The following is a 20912-nucleotide window of genomic DNA, read 5'->3' as shown; positions in this document are numbered from 1 at the left end:
TGCCCAAGGTCAGGTAACGGTAGATAGCAGAGCCAGGGTCATACCCAAGTTTATCTAACTCTGAAATCTGTGGCCTCCCAAGTCCCCAGCCTTTGCTGAAAGAAATGATCCTTCTGGGAATTTCCTCTGTTTTGTAAGGAATCTCAGCCTCCTACGGAGCAAGTGAGAGTTTTGAGAGAAATACGACAGCTTTATTTTAGTCTTTTTTTTTTTTTTTTTTTTTTTTTCCACATAGCTCCAGAGGACAATACTCGGACCAGGAGGCAGACTTCAATGGCTATGTCAGGAGGGTAGGGAGACAGTGAGTTTCCTGCTTCGGGAAATGTTTGAGCCCCTCGAAGGCTGTATCAAACAGGGATTGTTTTATGACTAGAGATTGGACTCATAGCCTTCAGGTAGAGGCAAGAGTGCTTGCAGCTGCTCAGGAGGTAGACCACTGAGAACACAGGGCCTGGACACTGTGTTTCCCTTTGGAATATTCTACGGGTTCCACATAGCATTTCTTCTCAGTGTGCCCAGAACATAGCCAGGGCCCCCAGATGAAATCACCAGGTGCCAGTGGTGTTGTTTACATAGAAATCTGTCTTGTCCTGTGACAGGACCGTCGGATAGAGGAGCTTACTGGGCTGTTAAACCAGTACCGAAGGGTGAAGGAGATCGTGATGGCGACTCAAGGTAAGAGCAAGGGGGAGCTTGCCATTTTCTCCCCCAGATATTCCATCTCTACTGTGTTAAATCCAGGGGCAGACCTGCCAGAAGAGTCCTCATCTTCATTTGGAAAAATGCTCTGCTGGAGAACGGAGCTGGTTAGACTGCCCTGGGTGGTGGGAAACTGGCAGCTGTTGCTTTCCAGAAGTTGTGTCAAATGGCAGTCAGTTCAGAACCTCCAGGGACTATACAGATCGCCAAGGAAAGACAGCCTTCAATTCGAGCCATTGGCAATCCCTACCCTTGGAAGATCTATGCATCTGCCCAGGACACCTCTTAGAGGCAATGAGTGCAGTCAAACCTGGATCCAAAGGCAGTTTAGTACCCTCGTTGGGGATCAGAGCTTGCCCACCTCCTGGAGAATCTAAAAGCTTCCCCCAGCAGACGCCAGGACACTTGGGGAGCCTTCTTTGAGTTGCTGGGTACCTGAGTTCCCACAGGAAGTCACAGGGCAGTGAGAGCTGTTTGTGTTGCCCTGAAGAATCTTCTGAATCACACTTTTAATGTCGCTTTCTGTGTTTCTTTGTCCTTTTTTTTTAATAAGTTGATTTATTTATTTTTGGCTGCGTTGGGTCTTCATTGCTGCGCGTGGGCTTTCTCTAGTTGCGGCAAGCGGGGGCTACTCTTCATTGTGGTGCGCGGGCTTCTCATTGCAGTGGCTTCTCTTGTTGCGGAGCATGGGCTCTAGGCGCACGGGCTTCAGTAGTTGTGGCTCGCGGGCTCTAGAGCGCAGGCTCAGTAGTTGTGGCGCACAGGCTTAGTTGCTCTGTGGCATGTGGGATCTTCCTGGAGCAGGGCTCGAACCCGTGTCCCCTGCATTGGCAGGCGGATTCTTAACCACTGCACCACCAGGGAAGTCCCTCTTTGTCCTTCTTTTTTTTTTTTTTTTCTCTTTGTCCTTCTTAATGAAGGAGAAACAATGTTAGGATTTTGTGGTACAATTATAGGTTTCTAAACAAGTCACGTGGTAGTAATTATCTCTTCTGCATTAATGCTTCCAGGGCCTTCAGAAAGAACTCTCTCAATCAATGAGGAAGAACTGGAGGGAGGTTTCAGAAACTGGAACACTGCAAATAAAGGCCCTGAAGAACTTTTTAAACCAGAGGTACTGCATTTCCAGTCATGATGTGGGGTTTCAGCAGGCCCCAGGAGCTTACCCTGGGCCTGGGGGACGATCTAGTCAGGTACCAGTCAGGTACCTCTCAGGTGTAAATCTTGACAGGTAGAAAAATTTAAATCGATGGAGTTAGCCCCCGAGGCCTCGGGAAGATCACTGAGGGTGGGGAGGCGTCAGGGCCTGTGCTCCGGTTGGGAGGGACAGCATAGTGGATACTGGACTTCCCAGGATAGGAATTTTCTTTTTTAACTGGTTTCCTTGTTTATTTTTGCCTTTCCTCTCTGGACTGTAAGCCTAGACCGAAGGTGTTCTTTGTTTTATTTACCACTGTCTCTCCAGGATCTGCAGTGATGCCTGATACCCAGTAGGAGTCAACAAATATTTGTTTAATGAATGAATGAATGCATCTTGCTCATTTGGAGGGATAGCTGAACTTTTGAAGTGATACATTCCTATTTCACAGACAACGTCCCGCCTCTATAACCAGCATACAGATTTCCTTTTTTCTTGTTTAAAATTTGATCCAGTTCTATGAACCTCTCTGGACTTAGTCTAGATACACGTAGGCAAATTAACTCATAGATACAGATCTCAGATGAAGAAGGGGTTTCAGCCCAGGATCCAAAAGGTTCTTGAAACTCCAGAACAGTCACAGTGAAGAGGATCCTAGCAGTCCAACTCAACCCTTTTAATTAAGGGAGGAGCAAAAGTGTCACCCGGTGGCCCAGTTATGTAGTCAGAGCAAGCATCCCAGGTTGCTGGCAATAATAGCAGTAACTGATACCCAGTACCTCTGGGTGGTCCCTGTGATGAGCACTGCACATGACTCACCTCATTTACTCCTCATGACCCCATTGGGATTCTTCTTTTATTGTGTTGCGGCTGAGGCTCAGAGAGGGTGAGTAATCTGCTCTAGGTCACCCAGCAAGTAGATGGCAGAACTTGGACTTGAACACAAAAGCCCAGGCTTTTAACAACCTACGTACTATGATGCCAGGGTTCTTTCTATGGTAGACCAAAGATACTGGGCTTCTAGAGAGAAGAGGCAGCCCTTGCAGACAGGAAAGACATCAAATTGCATCCTTATCTACCACCAGATTAGCTCATGTTCATTCCACCCTTGATACTCTTGCCTTTCTGGCCTCCTTGCTAAGCTCATTCTCATTTCTCAAGATTCAGCTCAAGTGTTCTCCCCTCTGAAGCCTTCCTAACCTTCCCACCAACAAGAAGGATCCCCTCCCTCCCCTCTGTCCCCATATTACATTATAGGTATTGGTATCAGAGGGACATGTTGCATTGCTCTTTCATCCTAAGTAACTTACCTGACTCCCTGATGTGGGCAGTGCTTGCCCCGCACCCAGCACAGGGCCTGGCAGGCAGTAGATATTGCTCGTGTTTGTTGACTGACTATATGAATTACAGAGTTGCTCATTGCCAGCAGAAATCGACTCCGGCTGACCTTTGCCAACAAGGAATGTTTTTAAGAGGGTGTGCAGTGGCTCACTGAATGAAAGGAAAAGCTGAAGAACCAAGCTCAGAAAAGGCAGGGGCAGCAGGGATTCAGGTCTCAGGCCTGACTTGGCAGGACTCTACTGCTAGAATGTGAACTTAGGCCCTGGAAGGAGAGGCAAGTTGGCCAAGGTTGTTCAGTATATCTTCCTCCTTGTCTACAGCCGTACCACCCTGAACGCACCTGATCTTGTCCAATATGTCTTCCTTTTTGGCATCTCAAAAAAGCAAGGCATTGGAATTGATGTAGCCACCACGGCTGTACCCAGGGGTAGAGATGTAACTCCCCAAGAGGAATTGTCCAAAAACGGGGAAAGGATGGTGGGTAATCTCCAAACAGTATCTGTCCAGTGACTCTTCCATTTCCGGTGCAGGTATCTCCAAGAGGTAGCTCTCCCACGGTGGGACCACCCCCGCTACCGCAGAAATCACTGGAAAGCAGGTAGGAGGCCCAAGCATCTCCGTGGAGCCACTGTGGTCTCAGGCCCCTCTCAGGGCTCCAGACGTGGCAGTGAGCACAACCACCATGTCCTGAGCACACCCGCCCTCCCTTTTGGCCCCAGCAGTGGTCACAAGGGCCAAAATGGTGGAGCAGTCATGAACCATGCCTACCTGCCCTGGCCACAGAGGGCCTTCCCTTCCCACAGGCTGAAGGTCCAGGTCGTTGTCACTGAGAAAAGACTTGGCCAGGGGGTGGGGCCTCAGAGGAGAGGTGGCTGCACCTCATCTGTGCCCCCTAGTGGTCCTTCAGAGCACCTTGTGAGGTGTGCCTGCCATTCCCGTCAGCCCCTCGGGTACGTCCCTCCTGCTCTCAGGGAATCTAGCCCTGTGACAATCCACATTCTCCAGGGAGGACCATTTCTCCTCACAGGGAAATTGGTCCAGTTGCCTTGGGGAAGCTTCACATAGCAATGAGCTTATCATGGGCTGGCCTGTGGGGTCACTTCGCTGCCACCTGACTGATTCCCTCGAAAATGAACCTATTTCTAGTTCCCTACATCAGCTCTTTCGAACACATTTCCAAGTTATGGGGATCTGGAGCTTTACTGCTGAGAGCAGCCTGCCTCAGCCAAGGTATCTGGGGAAGACAGCCACAAGCGTGGTGGGAGCTTCCCCAGAAGGGCACTGAGTCTTCAGAGGTCTGAAGCCTGTGCACTCCGAACCCCATTTTCCAGAAAGCCATTGTTCCCTGAGCCTTTAGCCTCAGAGGAAAACGGCAGTGTCAAGGAGGGCAACTGGCCAGTCCTTAGTTTTGCAGAAGAAGAAATTTGGTTGATGAGTTCACTCGGAAGTCGGCACTGAGTGACTCACACTGACCAGATTCACAAGAGACTAATGTACTAACCGATGCTGATTTATTCATATGAACTGAGAAATATCACTACCAAGGAGATTTGACACCAGGTAACCCTGTTGCCTCTTCTCTGTCCAATTGGTGCCCTTCTCTGCAAAATAGCCCCGGAGAAAGCAAATTCCTCTGAGCAGACTGCTCCGGGCATACAGAGACAGAGCAGAGGGTTGAAGGATCCTAGCAGGCGATGCTTTGGAGCTGTGGCTGATGTGCTCATCTCCACTCCAAGGTGGCACCACCTCCCTCGCTGGATTACTGTCAGACTCCCAGACAAGGCAGTATTGGCTTTTGACTCCACAGACATCGGCCTCCTTTTATGACCACACAACAGCCAACTCCCACTGATGCCATTGAATTGAGTGTATTCGGGTTTTTTGAGGAATGCCACGGACTTTTGATTTGGATTTCAGTGATGCTCTCATGCTCTCACCAAGACATTGTCAGACCAGGCCATCCCCAAAGTGGCCAGTCTCATCTTGTGTGTAACGGTTATGATGAGAGGGTGTTTTGTTTTTTTCCTGCCCTTGACCCTAAGCCCAAGATAGACTACCAGTTAAACATTTCAAGTGTCCTCTGCACGAATGATACCACGTACCTCCTTCTCCAGTTACTGTTTCCTTATTGACTTTCTTTTGTGTTTTTCCAGGGCTCAGAAAAAACTCTCCTGTAGTCTCGAAGACTTGAGAAGTGAATCCGTGGATAAGGTCAGCCCATCAGTCTATCCATAAAGATGACTGAGTTACTTCTTTGTGTCCAGCACAGTGCTGGGATACACAGGCTGGGTGCTGTCCCTACCTCAGTGAAGCTTTTATCAAGTTTGCTGGGCAGGCAGGAATTACAGGAACATTTTGAGAAAATGTTCAGGTGTGGTGTGGCCCAAGGCATCCTAGAGTCAGGGCAAGTCAGGACATGCTACCTAGAGTTGGTGAGAGAAGATGCTGAGGTGGGCACGGGCAGGTTTGGGGAAATGGTGGGGAGTAGGAGGAGGTAAGGTCAGAGCCACGAGTCAGATGGAGCCGGAGAAGATCTCGAATCCTGGCCCTATTTTTCCAGGGCACTTGGGAGTGTTGCACAGATTTTGAATGAGGACATAATGTGGATAAAGGAGACCCCGGGGGTGGGTTATATGGGGATAAAGTAGATTGGAGAGGAAGCTTTGTAAAGAGTCTAGAAAGGCATGAGGAGGGCTTTGTGGCCCCTGACCAGGTGGGTGACCCCCATGCTGAAGGGGAGGGTCGCAGGCTCTTGAGCAGCAAGGTCATTGAAGATGCAGGGGTTCTGCCTTATAGAGAAGCTTCAGTGACCTTGCCGCATAGATCCCTTGATGTCCAGCAGTATGCCAGACTCCCTGGTGATACAGTAGAGAACGAGGAAGGATGGAGCTGGCAGTGGCTTTGCTCCCACGATCACGTGCCTCTCGCTCCCCCGATCAGATTGCTGGCAGCTGCCCGGGACATCTGTCCATGAGGTCGGACAGTGACCTGTGTTTCCTCCACGGATGGTGATGATCTGACATAAAGATGGGGAGGGAGGGGTGAGCCTTGCAGGTTCAGGCAGGCAGGTGGCCCTGAGTTGCTGTTGTGACTAACGCAGTTCTCTTTTTCTCCACATAACTGAAATCCTCCTTGCCATCCCATAGCGTGTCGGTGGGAACCAGCTCTCCCCAGTGGTAGAACCCAAGGTACGTTAACCGCATGTCCCTTTCGTCTATATGAGGTTGTGCTGTTTGCCAGAGTCTTTTCACTTAGCAAGTTACAGCTTTGGTAACCTTAAGATATGTTAACTGCAAGGGGTAGAGAAGGGTGACAGGAAAGACGAAACTTCCTCTCCTGTTTTCTTTTTATGTGCACCCAGCTGGATCCTATGCTTTCATCTCTATTATCTGTGGGATAGGATTTCTTATTATCTCCTCCATCTTATAGGCTCTGATAATTCCTCTTTGACAAGGCAAAGTAGATCTGATCTCTGGGAAGGGGGGATATTATGATCACAGCACACAAGTAGAGGAATATGACAGCTCTCGTCCTTTCTGCGCTGATAAGTCATGATTAAAAAAACCCAGGAGCACTTCCCTGGTGGCACAGTGGTTAAGAATCCGCCTGCCAATGGAGGGGACAGGGGTTCGAGCCCTGGTCTGGGAAGATCCCACATGCCGCGGAGCAGCTAAGTCCGTGCGCCACAACTACTGAGCCTGCGCTCTAGAGCCCACGAGCCTCAACTGCTGAGCCCACGTGCCACGACTGCTGAGGCTCACGCACATAGAGCCCATGCTCCACAAGAGAAGCCACTGCAATGAGAAGCCCATGCACTGCAACGAAGAGTAGCCCCTGCTCGCTGCAACTAGACAAAGCCTGCACGCAGCAATAAAGATCCAACGCAGCCAAAGATAAATAAATAATTAAAACAAACAAACAAAAAACCCAGGAGCACACGCAGCCTCAGGTGCAAGGATCCTTCTGTAGCGTCCCCTCACATGGGTGTCTGGCCCTTGCTTTCTGTGAGAGCTCATGACATTGTAAGACACCCCCTGTGTTCTTTTCCAGCTCTGTCTGTTAGATCCATCTCTGGACTTCCCTAGAATGAGCATCCGCTGATCGGCTCTCCCTGTGGAGTCCGTGGAATGAGCCAGTCTCCCCTGCTCCTGACAGCTCTAGAATTGGACTCCCTCAGTCCCTCTCTGAGTTATCATCTTCTCATGTGCACAGGTCACAAGCCCTTAAAGTTCCTATTCTGTCACCTTAAGATGAGCCCTTGGTCCTCAGTGTGTGCTCTACGTTGTGCCCTGGACCACACTTGAGCCTGATATTGTAGATGGGGTCTGCCCCATGCATACCTCGCTCCAGGGACTGATGCTGCGGTTGCTGCTGTCACTCCAGACCCTGGGCAAGGGATAATTCTCTGTGCCTCTGTTTAGTTCTGTCCTCATGTGCTAGGCCAGAGGCAGGAATTGTTATTCTTTATTTAGAAACAATAAAACTGAGGTTCTGAGGGCCTAAAGAGAGAGGGTTTGGCCCGAGTCGGTCTGACTCACAGCCCGGGGTCTTCCCGCTCAGGTGTGCTACCTCTGTGCTGCTTTAGGGCAGCTGGGTCACCAGCCATCTGCTGCTCCTTGCCTGAGGTTTCCATCCCCCACCCCTGTAACCGGGGTTATTCTTCTCAGAGACTGCAGGCGCAGAACCGACTTCAAGCATTTCTGTTTCCTCTGTGTCGTGTTCTTCTGTCGCATCCCTTTCTCCAGCAGTGAGTCCTTCCTTCCTAGCTTCTCTTCTTGGCTGAACAGAGCTGAGAGAGAGCCCTTTCCGTTGCCCTTGGTTCCTTTCGTCGTCTTTCTCACAGGTCTGGGCCGCCTTTGAAGCCCGTCTTACAGGAGGCTCTGCCCTCTTTATATCTCAGTTCCTCAGCGACCTCCCAAGGCAGCCCACATGGGAGGCCTTGGTTGTCTCTGCCCTGTCTTAGGGAGGCATGTGTGATGGTGCAACAGGAGATCTGTTTCTGAGCCCTCCCCACTCCCACATCTCCTGTATAATATGGAGCTGGGAGGCGTGCCCTTCAGTTCTCGAAACTTTTTGAATGCTGCCTTCCCCACCGTCAGTGGTTCCCGGGTCTGACTGTGCATCAGAGTAATCTGAGATTCATTTTAAAAACACAGACCCCCGGGGTGCCCTCCCAGAGGGGCTGATTCATGGGTGTGGTTGGGACCTGGGAATTTATATTTACAAGTGTCCCAGGTGATTATGAAGCAGCCCTTGCATGGGCTAGTATTTGGAAACTGTTGGTCTTGACCACAGGTCTGATCAGGTTCAGCCTGTACCTCATGGGTCATCATGAATTTAAAAATTGTGTGGTCTCCATCTCTTAAGGTTCCAATTATTTCCACTTCACCAGCCAGTTCCTTCAGAATCCCTTGAAAATTTAGCCCACTATTCTCATATCTCTCCTTTCTGAGCTGATTTATAGAGGATTAGTATTCAATGTTCAATGACTGAATTGGATTTCAAACAATTTCTAGGACATGCCTTGATAAGCAAACCGAATTCAGAAATTTATTGGGCACTTGGCTTTTAACTAAATGAAACTTCAAAAGATGTCGCCGCTGGGGACTTCCCTGGTGGCCCAGTGGTTAAGAATCCGCCTGCCAATGCAGGGGACACGGGTTCGAGCCCTGGTCTGGGAAGATCCCACATGCCGCGGAGCAACTAAGCCCATGCGCCACAACTACTGCAGCCCGCGTGCCTGAGCCTGTGCTCCGCAACAAAGAGAGGCCACCGCAATGAGAAGCCCGCGCACCGCAACAAAGAGTAGCCCTCGCTCGCGGCAACTAGAGAAAGCCTGCGCACAGCAACGAAGACCCAACACAGCCAAAAAACTCAATAAATTTATAAAGCCAAAACAAAACAAAAGATGTTACCGTCACTGAAGTCTCCCATTACTTTTCTGACTTGTCAGTTTTGAAATCGGTTTTGTCTTTCTTCTTTTCTACTTTTCTTCTGGGTCCAGTTAAGTGATCCACAGTTGATTACCTTGGTAACGTTGCTTTAATTTCTCTTTTCTTTTCACTCAAATGCATTCCACTGTGTTTCCCTCAGGTTTGTGGATATGTAGGGCCCATTAAATCCTTCTTGACCAAACAAGTGCCATTCTTCTTCCCCTTTAAATCAACTTGTTGCTTTGGGACCCTTTCTATGGCTGCGGTCCGAGCACGGGGCCCACTGCCCTGGGGCTGAACCTCATGCAGACTGTGGTCCTCAGTTCCTGGGGAACTCCGTGCTGGCATGTAGCTCTCTGGCCCGCTTCTGCTCACACCTCCCCCCGAGTGTGTGCTTACCGTCTTGCTTCACCTTAACCTGATATTTTTCAGAATAACTATTATCGTAATATATAAGTAATAGATAATATTATATATTCTAAACATACAATAAAGCAATAGGTACAGCTTTTATTGGAATTCTGGTCTGTGTATTCAAAGAGCTTGAAGGGTAGTTCACAGCTGTTGATTCCTTGAGCTTCTGAGCGCGAGGCCAAATGGCAAAGGCTTCCCTTTCTGCTTGGACTCGGTTGCAGTCAGCCCTGGATTTGGGCTCGACTCTGTCCCCATCTCACTGTGTGGCTTTGGGCAAGTTTCTCTCTTTCTCAGAGCTCTGATCCCATTTCCTGGCCTGGAATAAATAATCTTTCTGAGGGGTCTTTGAGTCAGCCTAAGTTTAAAAATGGCTCTCAGAGAACGGGGAGTTGTTTCTGCATCCAAAGATTTCCTAACTGGGTTTGAGGCTCTCTCTCCCTCTCCTTCCAATAGGACGGCCCTTTCCTGGTGGAGCACAAGTACCCCACGTTACCTGGGAAGCTTTCAGGAGCCATGCCCAACGGAGAGGCTGCCAGATCTTCTCCCACTGCCTCCCCGCATGACCCTGCAGGGAGCGGCCTGCTGAGGCTGAGTGAGTGTCCAGGCCCCAGGCTGGCAGCCTCTGGAGCCTCGGCCTTGGCATTTCCACTGTTGCACGAGGTCCCTGCGCCCCCCACCATAGCCCACAATTGGAGTACGGGGGTGGGCATGGGTGGATGGGACAAGTCCTACCTCAGGGTGGTCCCACGTCCAGAGGTGATTGCTGTCTGTCTGGGCACAAGGTTTCCTTCCAGAAACACTTCAGAGCCCTAGAGAACCAGGATGTGTACCCACCTTCTTTCCACCTGCAATTACTCTACCCCCATTGCCCCGCCTCCTCTCTCCCTCCTCTCTCCACCTGCTCCTGCCCTTCCCGTCATTCCTCTTTCCCTCCCTCTTAGACACCTCACTCCACCCTCCCTGGCCCTCCCCCCTCCTCCTTTGTCCTGATCTTCTCTTTCCTGTCTCTGCCGTCCTCTCTGCAACCTCCCTATTACCAATAGGATGATATTATGTGCTCTTCCAAGGGAGAGCATTTCCTTAGAGAAATGGAATCAGTGGCCACTGGGCAAGGATGTCAGTCCACAGGTATCCTTTTGGTGCTTAGGATCTGAAATGGAGGTCTTTGCACAGTAGGCTGTATTTCCCCAATAGCAGCAGCAGATCAGTGGGGCCCAGAGTGGAACATTCTGGTCCCGACAGAGCTGTCCCTACTCTTGACTTCTCATCCCTGGCTGTTCCCCGAGCCCAGCCCACGGGTTGACTTCTGCCCTTGGCCAGTCCTGCCTTTGGCTGCAGGAGCTCCAGATAAGCCCTTGAATGAGTATGTCCTAGCGACACTCAGACTGTGGACTTCCTGCAGCTTCGGACCATTCTCATCTGATCTAAGTGAGCTCTGGCACCCACACAAGAGCGGTGGGTGGCCCGGTGTATTCAGTCCCCGCTGCCCCTCGCCCCTCCCCACATGTGGATGCCTCACCGGCCAGGAAGTGACACCGGGAGCATTTGGTCCCCTCACATAGGGCTGCCTCTCGCCACCGTGACCCTGTAGGTCAGGCTCAGTCACCATTCACCCCCACCCTTCCTCGTGGGATTAGTTTTCTTTCTGTTTGAGTTTTTCCCTCTTGCTTGATGACTCTTGTTTATTTCTTTGCTTCCCTATAACTCTGTTGGGCTGGACTTTGGTCTCTCTTGCTTCTTCGTGTGGCTTCTCTGCTTCTTGGTTGCCTGGAGATCGTGGCCGGAGTGTCAGTGCCCCCGTGCTAGGTACTGTACCCTTCCAGGTGAGGTGGGGAGTGAGATTCCCTTATTTCCCTCCGGTGACACCCTCCCTTTCCCGAACATTCAGACGGGTCCCCCTCCTGCTTGTATTCCCGCATCTCCCTGGGGGAAAAGAGAGGACGCTCCTTGCTGGAGTTACCCTGCAAGTTTGGGACCCCAAAACTCTTAGAATTTGAAGACATTCGCTCACCCAGATTTGAAACCTTAAGCTCACTAACTCCCCAGAGAGAAAACCTGGAGTGTGCCTGAGCCCCTGCTGGTCTCTGAGATCTTGCTGTAAAGTTCTGTCCTGAAGGCAGAGCTGGGCAGACTTCCTGACTCCCACTGAAGGGATGGCCCAGGCTCAGGGAGAAGGTTTGCAGAGGTCATGTTCTTTCTTGTCATTCACATATCATTCTATTCTTTCAATCTCAGGAGACACAGAAAGTGGTTGGGACGACACTGCTGTGGTCAATGACCTCTCATCCATGTCATCGGGCACCGAGTCCAGCCCCCAGTCTCCCGTGACACCAGATGGTAAACGGAGCCCCAAAGGCATCAAGAAATTCTGGGGAAAGTAAGTTGGTGATGATCATAATTATATTGCTTGGAATTAACATTGTTCCTGAGTGGGCAAAACGTCTCCATAACCCCCTGTATAATTAGATGCTGGAACAGCAGTAAGTACAGAGTGGTTATGTGTAGAGAGAAGACTTTGAATCACTTTTTAGGGCCCAGAGAAGGAGAACTATGAAAGGAGCCCATTAAATATAGCCGGTTGCCTTACGTGTCATTCATTTTAGGCATCGATCCATCCCACAGACCCTGAGCACATCCTCTGCAGCTTATACCACATGTGCTTTGGAGAGATACATGGATGAGACCAGTTTCTTCCTCTGCAGGACTCAGTCTGTGTCTTAAGAAATCTTTGAGGACAGAAAGATGAGTCCTTTCTGGCCCTGCTGACCGAGTCTGCGAAATAAGGTGGAAACTGGGGCCTCCTCTCAGGCAGCAACCTGCACTTTGACCCCTGGGGAGAGGGGCCCAATCCCAGAGCCAGGGTTAGAATTGAGGCTGGGTCTGGCCAAGGAGCTGTCACAGGTCTTGATGCTGGACCTCTGGGGAAGCACTGGGAGGCAGGGGTTCCATCCCAGTGCCCCGGAGCCCCGGGGCACATCCAGAGCCCCGCGTATGGCTCGTGAGGCCCTGTGTGGGAGGCGTGCACTGACTACAGGCTTTCAGCCTGCCCTCTGACGTCTCCACGGATTCCTCTCCACACAGAATCCGAAGGACTCAGTCAGGAAATTTCAACACCGATGCCCCGGGGGTGGCCGAGTTTCGACGAGGTGGACTCCGGGCAACTGCAGGGCCAAGACTCTCTAGGACCAGAGACCCCAAGGGTCAGAAAAGGTAAGGCTCCCTCCACTACATCTACAAGGAACTGTGTAAAATCCTGGCTAGGCTGGAGTGGGAACGGGGGCTGGATGCGCCAGAGCCTCCAGAGATGGAAGGCAGGAGCCCCTAGTGCAGAGCTTCTCGACCTTTCCCCTTTGACATGTGTGGACATTGCTCACGCTTATTTATAGGTGCACCGAGGTAAAGGCAGAGGTTGCCTACAGCCAGAGGTGCTGGGGCGGGAGGTGGCGCTCCGGCCCCCCTGAGGACCCCAGCAGCCCTGCACATCTGCAGTCCACTCTGGGCAGGGCCTTGGCGTGATAGGTTGAGAGGCTCCGCTGCAGCCATTCAGAGCACAGATGCGGGAGTCAGAGACCTGGGTTGGAATCTCTGCTTAACCACTTCCTAGCAGTGAGCCCTAAGCCAGGTTCTGTAACTTCTCTACACCTCAGTTTCCTGATCTCTGAAGTGGCGGGGGTGGGTGTCAAAAACAAGTGTTTGTGAAAGTTCTTATGAGGTTATGTGAGCTCCTGCACATCTAACCCTGGTATCAGCTGTCTGCCATTCAAGGGTCACCTTCCCCCGGGAGACTGGGGAGAGAGCAGCACCTGCCTCTGGGGCGGTCCCCTCCTTCCACACAGACCTCTACAGAAGGGTGCTGGGGTGCCAGTCTGCCCTTATCCCTCGTGACACACTGTACCACACCTTCCTGAAGGGTTAACTGAGGGAGTTGTAAAGGGATCAAAATGGGAAGTTTTGCATGACTGTTCCCATCACGCCCTAATGAAAAAGCATAAGTAATGAAATTTTCCCAGAGATCGCCCTGGTGGACCCCCTCTAGTCACCAGCTTTACCCCCCTTCCTCAGATCTCCCTGCTCTGAGAAGAGTGCCTCCCTTCCGACTTGCCCAGGTGAATCTTTACTCCTGTGTCTTAGGGAAACCCTTTTCTGCACCCTCTGCTCCCATCAGATGATCCCCACAATACACTGTCTCCAGCGGAATATCTCCTAAAGTCTGAGTTACTCAGCCAAGGTCAGGCTTCTGGGGGCCTCCCTCAGGATTGGACTGTGACATTTTAAATCTAACCAAACAGTGAAAAGTAAGATTTAACCCTCTTAAATTTCATCCCCCTAAGATTGCCATACACCAGTGCCAAGTGCAGGTGATTACTGAGTAAGATGTGCACAACTCACATGTGCATTCTAGAAACCATACAGTCTGGATCCCAATGAAGGTGGAAGAACGTTTCCCTGGTGCAGCAGATTGTTCACAGACCTGCCCCCCGCCACAGAAGGGAGCACACACAGATGCACCCTGCTTCCCCACTCAGCCCCCCTCAGGTTCCTAGGCTTGGCCAGGCGCTCCCCTGTACACACCCGGACCTTTGGTGGGCATCCCCAGCTCCATTCTCCGGGTGCCTTACAGAGAAACCTGGTTCTGCTCCCCCAGGATCGTGGAGTGGTGTTCGCGCTTCTAGTCACAAAAAATGCTCAGTAAACGTTAGCTTTTAGAGGCTAGAGAATCTAAGCATATGGTCTGAGAAGGCAGAGACCCATTCAGAGACATTAGAAAATGAGCCAAAGGAAGCATATCCATAGAGTCCATGAAAAGAGAATTCTCCTCTACTTGGCAATCTTCTGACCTTAGACGTGAGTGTTTCTGATGGTTCTGAGATGAAAAAATAAAGCCACCAGAGCTTGAATGATGAATTTTTGTTCCACTTCTGGCTTTTCTTTAGGAATGATTCTTGAAGGGGGAATCACTGGTCAGGGTGTAAAACTTTTCTAAGACCCGCAGGTATTTTTCCTTAGGGCCCATCCACCGTCTTACAAGTCCCTTTGTTATGGCGCAACCAGTGTAGGGAACCTTCTCTGCCAAAGGCGAAACTGCAGTTCAGCCACAGGGTTGCTTTGTTTGGATGTCTTTGCGCTTTGTAAAGGGTAGCAATGGATGACAAGGAGAATGAGAATGAAGGCCTGATGAGACTGTATGTTTATCACCACTCTGCTTACGGTAACAAAAATGAGTTTGCTGGTGGGAAAGAAAGGCTTTTATTACTCTTAAACAGAAATGTGATATAATTATATGCTAATGTCCTCTGGTATTTATAGTTTGTAGATATTTAGGTATAGCCTTAAAAAAATTTTGTTACCAACATTCCTATAGGAAAAGTTAGTTGTTACTGAAAGTCTCCAGCCCCAATCCTTTTTTTTCCAGTGAAACAGTTGTTTTTTAATATAACATTTGATAATGACATTTCATAGTAACTCTCTCAGGTTATCAGAAGAATAATTTTTTTTATTTTTTTCCCATTTTGCTGATTTACATTCCAGTCGGCACTGCTGTACAGTGAGTGCTTGTTGCACCTACAACCTTGTCAGCATTAAGTTATTGCAGCTTTTCTTTGTTTAAAGTTCTAGTTTTGTAGACCTCCAAAAATTACATTTTTATTGTTAATTTAGTTTACATGTTTGTTATCTTATTTCTTCTTTTGTGAACTGTGTGCATTTTTGCCCATTTTTATTTAGTTATTAATATCTTTTAGTTATTTAATATCTTTCTTATAGATTTCTATCTGTTCTCTATATATTAAGATACTAAGCTACATCTAAAAGTTGTAACAAATTATTTTTTAGGTTTGTTGCAGAATTTTACTTTGATATATGAAATTTTTAGGTTTGTGTATAATGAAGTTCATCAACTTTTCCTTTGCGATTTCTTTCATTATTTTGTTTTTAAATTTTTTGCTGATTGTTTAAAAAACTGGTTTTAAACTATGAGTTTAAAAAAGTGGTTTTTAAAAACTTTAAAAGTTATCTATTTGGGGATTTATTTTGGTGTGTGGTGAGAGGTTTTTTCCCCCCAAGAAAAAGCAGAGTGTAATGTTTAAGTCTTTAAAGCCACATGGCCGGATCCCATCCTTGTGTAGGGGTTTTCTGAGTTGGTCTACACAATGTATTGCCGTTAGGGACTCTAGCTTATGAGGGGTCTCTGATCAGACTGCTTCCCTGCTTCAGGCCCCATTTTACTGCCTTTTTCCCATATTCACTGTCAGTGTCAGGTTTATCATGAATGTAAGGAAGCTTAAGCTTCAAGGTCAGTTACTTGCCTAGACCCCTTCCACAGTCCAGAGAGGGTCCAACCAATGTATTGACAAGGCTGTGTGTTTTGAAATTTTTTCATAAGTAAGATATTTTAAAGAAACGGTTTTAAGACTGCTCTTTACTCCAACTTTCCCTTGGTCTACACTTTGCCTAATATCAGATGATGCTGGAATACCCATGGGCATTTTTGGGATCTGGCTATGGGGAAGTTGAGTTGGGGATCCATTTAGTTTGGGTTTCGTGGGATTATGTTTATGTGGTTTGCAGTCACTTCATGTTTGGTTTACTTAGGTTTAGTTAATTAGCTGTCCTACTATAAAAATGGCTTCCAATGTGCCAGTGTGCCCAGCATTCTGATACAAAGATGCAAAGTCAGAGATCTTGTACCAAAATGAACTTGTCCTCTGGCATTTGGTTTTAGAAGTATGGGGTAGTGGAAGAAGAAAGAACATTTGAAATATGCAAAACCAGAAGCCAGTCTGTGGAAATTCTTTCCAATCATCAGATTTGCCAAATCCTCAGCAGGAGATTTGGTTCTCTCAGATGCTTAGTCAAAACAGAAGTCCTCTCTTTTCAGAAGTGCACTTACTAATGAAATATATACATACAATTATAAGTGTACCCTGTGTGCTCCGTCTACCATGGGAATGGCCTATTTGATAAATCTCACATCATTTTAACTGCAATTTGGAAGGATGTTTTGGAACATGTCAATAAAACAAGTGGTTTGGCTGTATATGAAAGGTACTTTCTCTGCCATCTCTAAATTACTTAATAGCATGTTCAGCTGTGGCCCTGGACAAGAGTATGGGAGACCCTGGCACTGACAGAACCCCAGGAGGGTAGGGAAGCTGGGTCTGCTACTGTGGGAGCAGCACAGGCTTAGGAGGGCAGAGGCCACTCACAAAGGGAGAAATGGGAAGACGATCGAGGGTAGAGGAGCATCAGAGCTCTAGGGTGTTTTGAAAAGCTCTACAGGACGGAGGCTTTCAAATTACAGTCTCAAAAACATTTATTTCCCCTCAGAACTAAAATATCCCTCTGATACATAGAATATTTGTTTCTTCCCAATTCCCAGAAACCAGAAAATAAATGAAATTGAAAACTAATAGAATATGAAATAAGTGATAAAATGAGCATTGAAATTGAGAAACTACTCTGATAATAAGAAAAAAAAAATCCCAGATCAAACCAAAAGCAATAATTCACTAAGAGGAACAGATAAATTCCAAACAAAAATAGTAAATAGGTTCCTAGAGTGTTGTTCATATAAAGTGAATTATATGAACACATTGGCAAAAGATGAAAATTTCTTGCTGATTTTACATGATATACTGACATTGACCAAGATGATGTTGCCTAATATGCAATAGCCACGAGAACATTAAGTAAATGTTATCAATTCAAAGAATATTTAAGATTAGCACTAAAAAACTTGAACGCTATGGAATTTTACAGCTCGCATCTAAAAGACACTTGATAGAGGTTTTCCTAAATTTGATGATTCTAAAAATGTATTTGACAATACCATTTATAAATTGTGAAGCTAAAACTTAAAAAAACTATCAAAATAACAAAAAAATATTGGTCAGTCATGCTAGAAGAAAGACGGAAAGCTTCTCAGAGAAAATACAGCCCCACCCCATCCACTGATTCAAACAACTGCAGATCGGATTTCCACTGGTTGAATCTGTGGATGCGGAACCCACAAATACAGAGGGCTGAGTAAACTATGCCATTTTATATAAGGGACTTGAGCATCCCTGGATTTTGGAGTCTATGGGGATCCTGGAACTAATCCCTTGGCAGATACAGAGGGACAGCTATGTTATAGAGTTGTTGACATATGATGAAGCAAAGAATATGCACCCCAAACATGAAGGTAAAGTACTATAGAGGTATATCTAGGAGGTATATCTAATTAATAAAAATATTATTTTTCTGGATTTCATGATCTTTTTCAGTTTGATTAGATTTATAATTTTTTTGTGATTTGTTTTCTTATTCTAAATACTCATTTTGTTCCTAATTCCATATTCAAACTGTGTACTTTTCTTAGCGGGCCCCCCAAATTTTATAAGTTCCAGTTCTCACGAAACCTGGATCTGCACCTATTCATGATTCATTAAAACCCAGGCTCCAGGCTGAGTGAGCAGCACCTGCTCTAAGGTACACATCGTCTCCAGCGCTTGTTCTAGAATGGTGCTTTATGGTCATCCTGACCCTTTAAGGAACACCCTCACTTTAAGAAATTGATGCCTCATCTAGGCATTAAAAAAACATTTTTAACCAGCATTTTAGGAATACTTTCTTGGAAGGAATCTTTTAGAATAGGTAGTCTTCTATAGTCCATGAATCCTCCTTTAAAAAATGACTATAAAGTTGCTTTGCCAACCTCCATGCCCCCCCGCCCCCAAGACTCAACTGGGATTTTGAGTGTACCATTACCTTTACACTTTAAATGAAAAATTGATGTCTTTAAGAACTGATGGCTTTGTAATACCCAGGCTTCCTGTCTAGGAACGTGATCTAGCTCTTCATTTATTCATGTCTTTTTTTTATGCTGCTCAGTTGCGTGTCATAGTTACCACCTCCCCCCATCCCCACATACAGTTACACAGGACCCACACATTCCTTATAAAGACAGCTCCTAGACATTTTATAATTTTGGTTGCTGTGAGTGCATTATTTGAACAAAAATGTTAGTATCTGTGCATTGATGGTATATAGAAAATTATTGATTTGTGTATGTCATAAATATTAGGAGTGTGTGTATTTTATAACTAGCCACCTTACTGAGTTCTCTTGGGTTTTCTAGGTGGGCAATCATATCATTTGAAAAGAATGGCTTTCTTTTATTTCTACCTTTCTAATAGCTATATTTTTTATTTTTGTCTCTTATATTTGCTGCAACTCCCAGACTAGTGTTACTAATGTGATAAAAAAATACTGTCTTTTATTAACTTTACTGTGAATGCCCCTAGTGTTTCATTAGTAAATAAGGCATTAACTGTTGTTGATTGGAGAAAGGTTTTTTGTGTTTTTTTTTTTAATGTTAGATACCCTTTTCCTAGTTTTCTAAGCATTTTCCTGAAAACGATATTAAGCCCTGTGTAAAACATGATTCAGGTGTGGACCTTTATCCAAACGGGGCTGCGACTCTGGGCTTTGGCTCGCGTGCATGTGCACATGTGAGCACAGCTTCCTGAGGAGCATATAACTGCCCCAAGCTCCCAGCAGCTGCAGACTTGAGATTCAGACCAGGGGTTATCCCGGGAAACTCTAGCGTCTACCCCCAGTGAGTGCATTGTAGTGGGATTTTGTTCAACTGGATCCCATGATGGGGGTTTCTGTTTAAACCTAGTCCCTTTTTGTGAGGCGCTATTATGTTCAGCTGGAGCCCAGGCTCTCCTGATAACTGGGTCATGCTGTTTCCTGCTTCCCAGTGATGCCAACGCCCCCTTCGCCCAGTGGAGCACAGAGCGTGTGTGTGCATGGCTGGAGGACTTTGGCCTGGCTCAGTACGTGATCTTTGCCAGGCAGTGGGTGACTTCTGGCCACACTTTACTGACAGCTACCCCTCAGGACATGGAAAAGGTAAGGGCTGAGCCCTGGGCTATAGGAGGCTCCCATTTCTCCCCAAACCAGCACATGGGGAAGTGAGGCCCCCCCCCCCATTCCTCCACTGCCCACCCATGCCCACACACAGGAGAGTGGACAAAGGAGGGCGAGATTCTCTGTGTCACTTCAGGTTGACCCCAGGGCGCCGGGCAGAGGTCCGCTTGCATGCTCCACCAGGTGGAGTATCCCCACCGAGACACAGCATCCTCTGAGAGCCAGGCTGCCCGCCGAGATTTCACATCTGTCTTCATCTTTCACTTTCAGGAGCTGGGAATTAAGCACCCTCTTCATAGGAAAAAGCTGGTTTTAGCAGTGAAAGCCATCAACACCAAGCAGGAGGAGAAGTCTGCACTACTAGACCACATTTGGGTGACACGTAAGGACAGGCATACGTGTGTTATGTTTCTGGCAGCTCCCTGGGAATGTGTGCCTCAGAGACAGCTGTGTCCTTGGGACAGGCAGACGGATTACTAAACTTTAGGGGAAATACAGCTGGAACTCAAAATGATAATTTGCTGCTGCCTTTTCTTTTCTTCTTTTTTTGGCATCCACAGTCTCCCATTTTCACAAATTTCACTTCCCCGTTTCTGTAGGTTGGCTTGATGATATTGGCTTACCCCAGTACAAAGACCAGTTTCATGAATCCAGAGTCGACGGGCGAATGCTGCAGTACCTAACTGTGGTGAGGATCCTTCCTCCAGTGTTTCACTTGTCCCTGTGAACACCCAGCTCAACTCAGGTGTCCCCATGGCGGTATTTAAACTTGATTCCACACCTCCCTCATATCCTTCAGATCTAAAACTGTGTCGTTTGTCACATAAGAGGTCCCAATTAGCAGAGTATGAACCATTGCGCCAAGGAAAGCTGTTGCCGTGTCCACATGCATTCCTGACGTGTAGTAGACCACTTGTCTGTGTATGGTCTGGGAAGGAGCCTCGGGGGGTGTTTGTCACTTTGGAAGCTCTGATTCATCAACCAAAACTTTACTTTTCCAGAATGATCTACTTTTCCTAAAAGTCACCAGCCAACTACATCATCTCAGCATCAAATGTGCCATTCACGTGCTGCATGTCAACAAGTTCAACCCTCACTGCCTGCACCGGCGGCCAGCTAATGAGGTGAGGGCAGGACACTATACCTGTCCAGGTAGCCCTGAGCTGGGACACCTGTAAGATCGGGTGTGAGAAAACCAGAATGACATAGTCATAAAGTGGCTGCATTTTGGACCACGGTGCTGCGGATTCTTCCTTTTACTGTACTTCATGGTGCCCCAACACGCCTGTGGCCTGAGCTCTGTGTCCCACAGCAGCCACTAGCCCTCCAACTCCCCCCCCCCCCTCCTTTTGGGAGACATATGCTATGGGCTGGAGGGCAGTAGCAGCAAGTCTTTCAAAGCCATCATAATGATTAAAGGAGATGAGGAAATGGAGCAAAGGAGAGGGAAGGGCAAGACCAAATGGAAAGAC

The 20912-nt window shown here is 47.7% G+C and overlaps 1 protein-coding gene across 34 annotated transcripts in view; it reads left to right on the top strand.

Annotated features, from left to right (window-relative positions):
• The window catches only part of PPFIBP2 (PPFIA binding protein 2), a 152143-nt gene that overhangs the window by 122929 nt on the left and 8302 nt on the right, over positions 1 to 20912 (top strand). For 27 of the 34 annotated variants that reach the window (XR_014231394.1, XR_014231395.1, XR_014231396.1 and 24 more), the window contains 13 exons: positions 600 to 675; positions 1710 to 1813; positions 3709 to 3776; positions 5332 to 5389; positions 6325 to 6366; positions 9979 to 10117; positions 11299 to 11331; positions 11761 to 11902; positions 12607 to 12735; positions 19272 to 19422; positions 19711 to 19822; positions 20040 to 20128; positions 20442 to 20564. Coding sequence is in view for 25 of the 34 variants with exons in the window: in XM_082341440.1 (XP_082197566.1) it covers positions 600 to 675; positions 1710 to 1813; positions 3709 to 3776; positions 5332 to 5389; positions 6325 to 6366; positions 9979 to 10117; positions 11299 to 11331; positions 11761 to 11902; positions 12607 to 12735; positions 19272 to 19422; positions 19711 to 19822; positions 20040 to 20128; positions 20442 to 20564 (1266 nt within the window). In the remaining 9 variants the exon portion in view is untranslated. The remainder of the gene's footprint in view (positions 1 to 599; positions 676 to 1709; positions 1814 to 3708; positions 3777 to 5331; positions 5390 to 6324; positions 6367 to 9978; positions 10118 to 11298; positions 11332 to 11760; positions 11903 to 12606; positions 12736 to 19271; positions 19423 to 19710; positions 19823 to 20039; positions 20129 to 20441; positions 20565 to 20912) is intronic. The other 7 variants (XM_082341460.1, XM_082341447.1, XM_082341454.1 and 4 more) reach the window with 2 other exon arrangements.

The sequence above is a fragment of the Balaenoptera borealis genome (assembly GCF_965194805.1).
Source record: "Balaenoptera borealis genome assembly, chromosome: 11".
NCBI lineage: Eukaryota > Metazoa > Chordata > Mammalia > Artiodactyla > Balaenopteridae > Balaenoptera > Balaenoptera borealis.
Note: the sequence above shows the minus strand (reverse complement) of the source record. Positions and strands in the feature narration are given on the sequence as shown.